The sequence below is a fragment of the Myotis nattereri genome, assembly GCF_964212035.1.
Source record: "Myotis nattereri genome assembly, chromosome: 6".
Taxonomy (NCBI): domain Eukaryota; kingdom Metazoa; phylum Chordata; class Mammalia; order Chiroptera; family Vespertilionidae; genus Myotis; species Myotis nattereri.
This window is the reverse complement of record NC_138081.1, coordinates 22,750,894-22,762,113: the sequence shown is the minus strand read 5'-3', so window position 1 is coordinate 22,762,113 and position 11,220 is coordinate 22,750,894. Positions and strand designations below refer to the sequence as shown.

Sequence of the window (11,220 nt, the reverse complement as noted above, 5' to 3'; positions counted from 1 at the left end):
TATATCCTGCTGCTTTAGAATGAAATGTTCCAAAAATATGAAATAAATTTATCTGGTCTGATGTATCATTTAAGGCTACTGTTTCCTTGCTGATTTTCTGTCTGGAAGATCTATCCATTGATATCAATAAGGTGTTAAAGTCTCCTTTTATGACTGCATTACTGTCAATCTCTCCCTTTAGGTCCACCAATATTTGCTTTATGTGTTTAGGTGCCTCTATGTTGGGTCCATAAATGTTTACAAGGATTATATCTTCTTGTTGGATTGATCCTTTTATCATTATGAAATATTGCTTGTCTCTTATAGTCTTTGTTTTAGAGGTTGTTGTTTTTTTTGTCTGATATAAGTATTGCTACCCCATCATTTTTCTCCATTTGCATAAAATATATTTTTCCATCTCTTTACTTTCAGTCTGTGTGCGTCTTTTGATCTGAAGTGTACAGCATATGTACGAGTCTTACTTTCTTATCCATTTTCTTTTTATTGGAGTGTTGAATCCATTTACATTTAAGGTGATTATTGAAAGGTAAGTAGTTATTGCCACTTTATTATTCATACTTAGGTTATTTCCCCCCTTATACTTCTTAAAGAAGTCCCTTTAAAATTTCTTATAATACTGATTTGTGGTGATGAATTCCTTTAACATTTTCTTATCTTTATCTTTATCTGTCCTCAATTCTAAATGATAGCCTTGCTGGGTAGAGTAATGTTGGTTGTAGGTCCTTACTTTTCATCACTTTAAATATTTCGTGTCATTTCCTTCTGGCCTGTAAAGTTACTATTGAGAAATCAGCTGACAGTTTTATGGGAGCTCCCTTGTAGGTAACTAACTACCTTTCTCTTGCTCTTTTAAGATTCTCCCTTTGTCTTTTTTTTTTTTTTACTACCTTTCTTGATTTTATTATTAATTTTTTATACATGCACACATATGCATACACATAAGCATACACATGTCTGTCTCAGGTTACTCTGTTAGGTTTCATTTATTTTTCATTCTTGTGGAAGTATCACACTGTTGAATTATGGCCATTTGCAAATAAATTTTAATTCCTAGCAAAGCAACTTCCTCTCAATTCTCTTCAAAATTACTTTAGTCCTTCTTACACATTTGTTCTTCTAGTTATATTTTAAATTAACTTTGCCAGGTTTAAAAGAAAAAAACACACCTTTTACTGAAATTATTACTGTAATTACATTAATGCTATGCGCTCCTTAGGAACAGTTGATATTTTTATATTTTCACTTTTCTTTTTTATTGGCTATTTTGTCATTTTTATATAGATTTTACATGTTAATTTTGGAGTTATTCAGTGACTTGTATTATTTTAAATTGTTTGTGGCCTTTTCATTATATTTTCAAGCTCATTGCTGGATGTTCAGGAAAACTAAAATGTTATCTTGAATTCAACTACTCTCCTGTCCTCTTATAGAAATTCCAATAATATTTTAGATGAATCTCTTGGGTTTTCTAGTTATATGATGCTCATGTATGAAAATTAAGGATAATATTGTTACATCTGTTTAAATGATTACTTTTATTTTCATAAATCATGTATTTTTGCCTTGGCTTCTACTTTAAAGTTGCATTTTGTGAATAACCTGATCTCTCCTTTGCCCACTCCCTTTTTCATCTTTAACTTTTGCCATTTTTACTGTGATATGTCTTGGTGTGAGCCCCTTTGGGTTCATCTTGTTTGGGACTCTCTGCTGCTTCCCGTGACTGTCCTTTACTACCTGGTAAGAGCTACAAAGTGATTGGCGATTGGTAGCTGCTGTGCTAGGTCTGGAAGAGTGTGGAGAAGCCACACCACGAACCCGAGGCCACTGCCACCCGCATTTGGCCAGGGACTGTTCAGCAAGAGGCCATCCAGAGGCCTGCCACTGCATGCTGGGTACCCATAAGTCGTAGCCACTACAAGAGCCTTGGGCAATATGTGAGTTGGCTGCAGGGAGGTCTCAGGGATTTGCCAGGGTGGGGCTACTGGTGTAGTGGTGTTCACCAGGCTAATGCTGATTCAGATTTGGCTGTGTGGAGGGAGGCCTCAACCCATCAAAGAGGGTGCCTGCCTGCCTGCTTTGTTGGGGGTGAGGGGTTCTCGACCCAGAGACAATGGCATCTGTTTCTCTGGCCCTTACCCTGAAGTCACACAACTCAGTTACTCCCTGCATGTCTCTGGTGCTCCAAAAACTGCTGTCCTTCTGCTGGAGCCCAGGGTGAATGCCTGTGAGGTAGTGAGCCTGTGTGTGGGCCCTTTAAGAGGGTGCCTGGATTTCCAGACGCCTTCCATTTCACCCAGATACACTGAATCCCCACTGATTTTCATAGCCAGATGTTGTGGTGGCTCTTCTTCCTGGCACTGGTGCTCTGTGGTGGGAAGCCTGGTGTGGGGCTGAGACCCCGTCACTCTCCTGGAGGTCCTACACAGCTGAGATATCCCTTTGGATTCTCAACCACCACATGTGGGTGTGGGGCCAGCCTGTTTCACGTCTCTACCCCTCCTCCAGTCTTGTGGTGGTTCCTTCTTTATATACTTATTTATAGGACTTCTGTTCAGGTACTCTTCAAATCGTTCTCCAGGTTGATTGTTTTTTAATTTAGTCATAATTTTGGGGTGGTCATGGGAGTAGGACAGCGCTGTGTACCTACTCCTTTTATCTTAACCTTAACTGGTTTGTCTTTTATCTTTTGCAGAGTCTTAAAAGGCTTATATTTTGTTTTACATCTATTGATATTTAACTTTAAATTTTAGCCTGTTTACCAAATTAGGTGACCTTTAAATTATCTACTTATCAAAGCCAAGAATAGAGTGACAACTTTGACTTTACTTTAATAAAGCTGAGGAATTTTGTGTCTTTCTACTTGGCTTATTGAATCTTGGATTGCATGTATACATAATGATGATTAGCTAGATCATCTAATTTTGGATGCTCATTCTCTCAATGCTGATTATTGTATTATTGGCTCATTTTTTGATATCTCCCTTTTTTCACAATTTCTTTTAGTTTTTTCATTTCCTTATTTCTTTATTTTTTTATTAATCATCACCTGAGGATATTTTTTTCCATTGATTTTTAGAGAGTGGAAGGGAGGGGGGGTGAGAGAGAAACATCAATGTGAGAGAGACGCATCGATTGGTTCCTGAACCTGCAACTGAGGAACGTGCCTTTGACCAGGAATTAAACCCGAGACCCTTTAGTCCTCAGGCCGATGCTGTATCCACTGAGCCAAACCAGCTAGAGCAGTTTTTGCGTTTATTTAAAAGGCATTTATAGCCATTATTTAAACATAGTTCCATGTATAACAAGTTTCAATTCTCACAGAAGTTCCAGGAAATAAGGTGTATAAGGAATAAGGTGCCCAGTATTGAATTCTCAGCTTTGATTCATCTCTCAGTCAGCTAAAGTATATCTGTGAATATTGTTTTTACAAAGAAGGGTGCCCACATAGCATTTTCTCCTTTCTCACATGCCTGGGAAAGTCTTTCTGTTGACTTTACAGAATGTTAAGGGACAGGGAATTTTTGGTGAATCATTTATTGTTTCATTCAACAAATATTGAGAACCTACATGTGTTAAACATTGCTATTTTCTCTTAAGCAAAATTTTTGTTGAGCCATTACATACATACAAGGAAATGTGCAACCCCTAAGCGCACAACTCAATGCAACTTAACAAATGTCAAATTGTTGGTCAAGATGATTTGCTTGAGCAGCTGGTGTCTGACCTGTACTTTCTCTTCAGTGCCTTTTTTTTTTTAACTTTCTGGTGGAAAAGTCTTACATCAATATAATTTTGGCTCCTGATTTAGTGTCTTATGTTTTCCTTCTGGGAGTCTTATATTTTCTTTATTGTTAAAAAAGGGTCAATATATTTAAATATGGTCTTTTAAAATTAGTTTGGTCTAAACCTAGTTTTCACATTCACTTACAAAATATAATTTCCCCAAACCAGGAATCTTTTTTCCTATTACAACTTTATTGTATCCCTTGAATGTATTCAGGTTTCTTATTTGAATTTTCTGTCTTCCACATATTTCATCTCTGCTACCTATCTTTTATATCTACTATCAGCTTATACTTACCATCCATTTATTTCTTTGCTACTTTTCATCTGCATTCCAGAGAACATTCTCAAGTTAGTCCTCTCCAAGAGCTCTGTCTGTGATTGTCAGACAGAATGCACCACAGTCACCCCCTGAGCTTGTTACTGCTCTCCAGGGGTATTTACACTCATTTAAGGAAAATGAGAAATGGAAATTCCAGGTAAACAAGAAGCATAGGCCAAGTCCTTAATGTGGTTTGGAGCTTTGTGAGAGGTTTAATCTATAAACAAGCATTTCTTTTCTTAAATTTACTGACCCACTCTCCACTAGCCTTAAACGAATCACTTTTAGCACTTGTTTCAGGAGAAGTTTTTCAGGAGGTCAGTATGCAGCATCTTCGCTTTTTCATAACATCATTGCCTCCAAAATGCTGTCCCTGGCTAACTGCTTTTCATGCATCCAAATCAATAACAGTTATTCTACTTCTTCATACACCCTTAGCAACATCAGCACTCTTGATGGCCTCTTTATATTTTAAAATTGTGCTAATTGTTCATTTTACCAGCAACAAAAATAAACCCCCCCAAAAACCTGAAAATATTCACAGCAGGATTTCCGGAGATGTATATGATGCGAGGTTTAGCGGTAAACTGACTTGCTTTTTCTCCTTTGTGGCCTGAGAGACACTTCTTGTCAAGCTGAAAGGGTTGTCAGGCAAAGAACTGACATTTTGTTTGAAAACAGAGACATTTTTTCTGGGAACAACTTGGTCGAGAACCGAGGTTTCACTATAAAAAGTCCTGGGGATGCAAGGTACAGCATGGCGATGATAGTTAACAATTGAATATTTGAAAGTTGCTAAGAGAGTCTATCTTAAAAGTTCTCATCATAAGGAAAGAAAGTTATAACTATGTGTGGTAATGGATGTTAATGAAATTTATTGTGCTAATCATTTTATAATATATTAGAGGCCCGATGCACAAAATTCGTGCAAGAGTAGGCCTGCCTTCCCTTTGGCCACTGGCACTCAGGACCTGGGCTTTCCTCGCAGAGGAAGGCCCCGCCCACCTGCCGCAGCCCACTGGACAGTGGCCTGGGTCTCCCTCTGCAGGGCGATCATGGGGCGATGGCCGGGCCCCCAACCAACCGCATCCCACCCGCCTTGTCTGGCCTGGTGCCAGTGGGTGTTATAGCATGGTCCCAGATGGTTGTCCGGATGATTGTCCTGCTGTTCAGCTGTTTGGTCAATTTGCATATTATACTTTTATTATATAGGATACATATATAAAATCATGTTACATGCCTAAAACTAATATAATGTATATGTCAATTATATCTCATTTTTTTAAAAACATGAAAATATCTAAATCCCCAGAACTTAAGGAGCCAGAATTGAAAACAAGCATTTCAGTGTTTCACTGCTCCAACTTTCTCAAAATATTTAGAATATTTTTTCACAATCTCCCTACTCTCTTATATCCTGCCTGTCTCTAATAGATTGTTCATGCTCTGTACCTAGGTAAAATGCATGTTAAGTGTACTACTGGTAGCACCCTGTCGCTGTAACTGAGTAGAGAAATGAGAAAAGATGAAGTCCCAAACTTGGACAGGGAGGGGGTTAATTTGAGAACTTTCAGAGAGTGAAAATTAATGAGCTTGGGGATGTATAGGTGTTAGGAGTGAGGAAGAGAAAGAGAAGAGTCAGGGATGCCTCAGAGATATCTAGCATAGATGACTGGTGGATAATGGTGCTGACTAGGGAAAATAAAGATAGAACAAAAGCCGTGCATATAAAAGGAGGGGAGACATGGAAGGCAACTGTCTCTTCCCACCACAGAATTCCCAGATATACAATTTAGTGGGAAGTAATGATTCAGAACTATGGATATATATGCCCTCTTTTGCCCTCCATCTCAAAACAAAACCCAATTTTTATTTTCACCACCACCACTCAGGGAAAATTGGGAACTGAGTGGCAGGATTTTAGTGAGAGGTTTTGAAGCATGGAGGCTGTGAGAAACTGCCTATGAAAATCTTGTTGAAAGACTGTGACAGGAAATTATCATGAGAATCAAGATGAAAGCACACAAATGACAGTGAAAGCAGAGCGCCTGGAGAAGTGGACCCCGGGTTTGGAATTGGAGAAGAAGCAGAGAAAAGTCATAGCCTCTGAGTGAGGCTGGAGCATGCAGGAGAATGAACATGTGCAGAAAGTGGTTACTCAAAGAATCAGGGAGCCTGTGGAACCAGCCTGAGGACTTCCAGGGGCCTGAGAAGTAGGGCAAGACAGCATGTTGGGCCACAGCATGGAAAAAATGGTTGACTCGAAACTTGACACTAGTCTGGAATTGAATGTGATTCAGTTTTTATTTTACTTGGACTGAACTTTTCTCATACTTCAAGTTCGTTTTGGCTCAGTGGCTCTTCTCTGTGTCCTGGGATGCGTTGGAACAGAGGCCCAGAAAAGGAGCGGTCATCCTAGGGATGTGGTCAGAGGAAGAGAAGAATGTTTCTAGATCTCTGGTTGGCATTTATCTTCAAAAGAAGCCTGAGTTTGAGGAGAGACTGACTATTCTAGTCTGAATACTATGTCTTCTCCCAGAACTTTCCCCTTCCTGTCAAACCTCAGGGCCCATTTTGGGGAGGGTTCCTCCTTTTTCCTGTATGATTTTTAATAACAACATGCCACTTTCCCAGGGCCATCATTTTATTTGCTTAATTCATTTTGGAATGCTTGTGTTCGCAGCATTGGTTAATACTATGAGAAGCTGGTCCCTTAATGTCTCGAAGGCATGTAAAACTGAGAACTTAGACTTGTTTGGGTCCAGGGTATTGTTACTCAAAGGCATACTTTGTTTTGCTCTCAAATTTGCATTCTTTTTCAAATACGGAAGAGCTGGCCAAAGTACTTTTAATGAGAAAGAATAAGAAAACAAATTTTCTTCCCAAACTTTATTATTATAAATTGTTTTTATTATAAGGGTTTAACAGAGCAGAGAATTAGACTTGCTGTCTCTTGTGAAACCTCAACAATTTAAAAAATTAAATTAATAAATATGAAATTAGGTATAATCTTTTTTCCCCCAGCCATGTTATGCACTCCTAAGAAACAAAGAGGAGAAAATCCTGTATCTATATGTAGTACAAACTCAGAAATTTTCACCTGCCATTTATTTCTATCTAGGATTTTCTAGGCAGAACAATCACACTATTTCACCTTTCTCTAAAGACTTAACAAACATAAATAGATCCATAAATAGCCATATAAATATAGGTTTTACCTTTTAAATAATAAAATTTCCAAGTTTGGGATACTGTCTTCTTAAAAAAAATAAAATAAAATGAGGCCTGTAACTCATTAAAATGGAATCTTACACCCCAAAATTGTCTCAGTGCCTTTTAAATACATAAATAACTTAAAGCCCTTAGAAAAGCAAGTAAGAAGCAAAATTGTACTCAGTTTAAACCTTCCTTCTTGGGGAGATGGAAAGATGATTCAAAGTCAATCTCTGAACCCAAGTGTTATCTATGAAATTTCAGTTGAATGAACTCATTTAAGAACCCTAGTGAGTTGGTCAGAAATGGGGCTAGGTCTACTCCCCAGAAAGCCTAACAGATTCAGAGAGCTGGGATCAGACTGGAAACTCTTAAGCCACGTGGTGGACAATGGGGGTGACACAGGTGCAGCCCACAGTGATGAGTATCTTCTCCAGTCGGAAGGAGTGGGGGCAGTGCCGAGGCTCCCTACGCAAGACCAGGATCTCCTGCTGGATGGGGACGGAGTTCAGGTGGTGGTCCATCTTCCCTTCAGGATTGACACAGAACAAGTGGCGGCACTTTGCCTCCCAGATCACAGAGGGATATCTCTCAGGGTCCTCATTGCGGCTACAGGGAGAGACAAAAGCCAGGAAGAAAGTGAATTCCTGGTAAAGCAGGAAGGAAATCAAACAGGAATAATTGAAGGAAGACAAATTCAAAGGATGACAAACTATAGTCATTGCACATTCTCTAAGGGCTGTTAGTCTGAAAAAGAAGTAGTTTCAGGAAAACCAGGGGTGGATTTTTAAGCACATGAAATATTATGGAGAAAAGGCAATGATCTTCAAATCTCTTTGAAAACTGAACAAAGATGACTGAGACTATAGAAGGGATTTAAGTTTGACATGAGGATACTTTTATTAGGGTACATTCGATAGATGGATAAAGACCAAGGGAATCATCTAGGAATAAAATAGTTGTTAATCTGACTTAATGAAGTTTGAACATGGAATGCATCAAAATTTTATCTGACAACACATTCCTGGAACAGAGCCCAGAGCTGATTAGAAGGGCTAGAAACAAAACTTTAAGCCACTCTATAACCCTTAATTTCCTCTCTCCTCCAGCTGAGTTGATGACTTCCTCTGATATTTTTTAAATTTATTTTTTAAAATAGGTTTTTATTGATTTTAGAGATAGAGAAGGGAGAGAGATAAAGAGATAAAAACATTAATGAGAAAGAAACATCAATTGGCTGCCTCCTACACACCCCCTACTGGGGATCGAGCCTGAAACCCCTACATGTGCCCAGACAAGGAATCAAATCAGTGACCTCTTAGTTCATCGTCCACCCTGAACAACTAAGCCATACCAAGCTGGCTGCTTTGAATTTTAATTGATGTACTTAAACTATTCTTAGTAATTGGAAGAGGAGAAAAAACTCCACAGTCAGGTGAATCTGTAGGTGCCACATAATTGAGGCTTATTTGCATAAAATCAAATTATCAGAATATATTTTTAAATTTAATTCTTCATGGGGGTCTAAATACTAGATGTATTAAGGACACATCAAATATAGATCTGTTGGGATGTAGACCAAGGCTATCTAACCTAAAAAGGGGTGGCAATACCCAAGATGATACTTCTTCCTCCACTGAAATTCAAGCTATATTTTCCAAGTTCTAATAAGACAAAAAAAGTGCATAAAAATACCCATTAATTACTAGTAATTTACAAGAAATCTTCTCAATGGAGACCCTTGTAAAGAAAGAGAATTCAAGCATTAATCCCTAAGATTAAATAAAAAATAGACTTGGGGTATCATAAATATTAAAATGCAGACAACACAAATTGGGGTGAGTTTTTGGTGTCAGTGACAACGAAATCTAATAGGATGGGTATTGGGGGTGGGGTCGTCTTGTGCTCTAGCAAATAAGTTTGTAGCATGAAAGTTTGAGAACCATTGTTTTGCACAATGGCCCTTCCAGGTTTGACTGATGATTCTGAGTGAGTAAAATTTTCCCTCCAAGTGATTTAACTGGCAGTCTGATGCATAAAATGTAGAAGAAAACAGGTTTTATCTAAGGCCCTTACGTACTGGAGATTCCAAGGTGAGGTGGACCGGTTGTAGTAATCTGAGGGCCTTCTAGAATTTGCATTCGGATTATGGATATTTAGGTTGACTCTCACGCTCTGAGGGAAGTTCTTGTCCTCAGTATTTGGGCATTTTGGATTTCGTGGAATTACTCTTGCTGCCTTCACTATAGCCACCAGACTCAGCAGCAGTAGCAGTGACTGGAACTGAATGGGAAAGGAGAAAGAGAGGTGGGAGATTGGATTAGTAAATGGTTTTTGTTAACAAATTGTGATAACAATTGTATTGCTAATCATAGACAACATACTATATTCCAGGACAATCTATTCTAAATTTTCAGATCAGTTAAATAAAAACCTGGTTAGGTGACTAAAATAATAAGACCACAGAGTTTTTACCAGTTCTAAACATTCATCTTTTGAATTAGGAAAGGCACATTATTTATTGGCTGGCGCTAATTTTAGTAAAAATGACAAGTCATCATACTGTCAGTACATCCATCACTGCCAGGTCATTGGGATAATATTGACCTTGATTTTTAGGAGGAAATGTCTTCCTGTGCCTTGGTGCTCTGTCTTGTCATTGTGTGAAACCCTATGTGAAGGCAAATGTGCCCTTAAGAAACGGCCATAGAAAATCCAGGTGGTATCAGTATTTGTATTAGAAATGCTATTAGTACCATTGGCAAACATCCAACCAAAAACTGGATTTTCCTTATGTTTTCTTAGGTATATTTTACAGTTTTCTAAATTTACATATATTGATTCTATAATCAAATTACATTTCAAAAGAGATATTTTAAGAATATAAAAGCCATTTACTCTAAACCACAGTTATACTGTATCTGATGATAATAAATGGTTTGGTGAACCAAGACTTCAGTATAATAATAGGATAATGGAAAGAAAAGTTATTGCCACAAGTAATTAAATCCTCAAGGATTGTGATCCATTTTATTTTGGATTAAAGAAAAATGCTGTGGGAGAATTATATTAAATCACTTGTACTCAGAAGAGTAGATTTTCAATAAACATTCTTTCTTACTGCACGGCATTATATGACACTTCTTTGCATGATTTAGCCCCAATATAGCTATCTTTCAGTTTTAATCTCATCTTTCAAACTGATGAGTACCAGTTCTTGAACATGCTATACAATGACAAGTATCTACCAAAGCTTTCATTTCCTATTCTACATGATCTCCATAGTCAGAATCCAGAATTTCATGCCCAAGGACCAGAAGTATCATCTGGTCCAAATCAATAAGAGCATTGCACGTTAGTGCAGGACTCACCATGGAGGAAGTTCTCACAGAAGCCATTGTAGTTTCTCTTGATTCACTGGAGATGGATGAGCTTGTGCCTGCTGTGAGATGGATGAAGTGTTACACTATCTTCTCTCTTTTTATAGGACTTTGATCCTTCTGTGGTCACTTACGTTGGCGTGTTGGGGTGACACCATTTTGGTTAAAAGTTCCATCCTCAAATGAGGTCAGAGAAGAACCTCCTCTTCATACCTGCTTCATATCATGAAGGAAAATTGGAAGGACAGAAATTTATGTTTCTAAAGACTATTTCCTCTCTTCATTCTTCAAGGAACTATTAGTCAGCAAAGCTGAGTAAAGGTGCTCTACTTATGAGCTGATATTAATTCATTTATGGCCATATATGAAGCTGCTATGAGAGCTATGCTTTATTTTAATGGCTCATAGGAAAATACAAGTTTGACATAATGTTCAAGTTTTCTAGTGTCATGCAACTTGATTTCCCATTTGATAATTCCTTTCCTTATCATATTCCTTAACTGATGTTATAAAGGCCATTTT

General features: G+C 38.0%; 1 protein-coding gene across 2 annotated transcripts; it reads right to left on the bottom strand.

Annotated features, from left to right (window-relative positions):
* Positions 1-7,689: 7,689 nt before the first annotated feature.
* On the bottom strand, positions 7,690-10,716 carry IL17A (interleukin 17A; the record flags this gene model as incomplete). Of its 2 annotated transcripts, none has more annotated exons than XM_081094798.1 (3): positions 7,690-7,927; positions 9,399-9,601; positions 10,690-10,716. In XM_081094798.1, the coding sequence occupies 3 exons, from the start codon at positions 10,714-10,716 to the stop codon at positions 7,690-7,692; spliced, it is 468 nt and encodes a 155-aa protein (XP_080950924.1). The 2 variants fall into 2 exon arrangements, with proteins under 2 accessions (XP_080950924.1, XP_080950925.1); XM_081094799.1 differs by having other exon boundaries at positions 9,399-9,595.
* Positions 10,717-11,220: the final 504 nt, after the last annotated feature.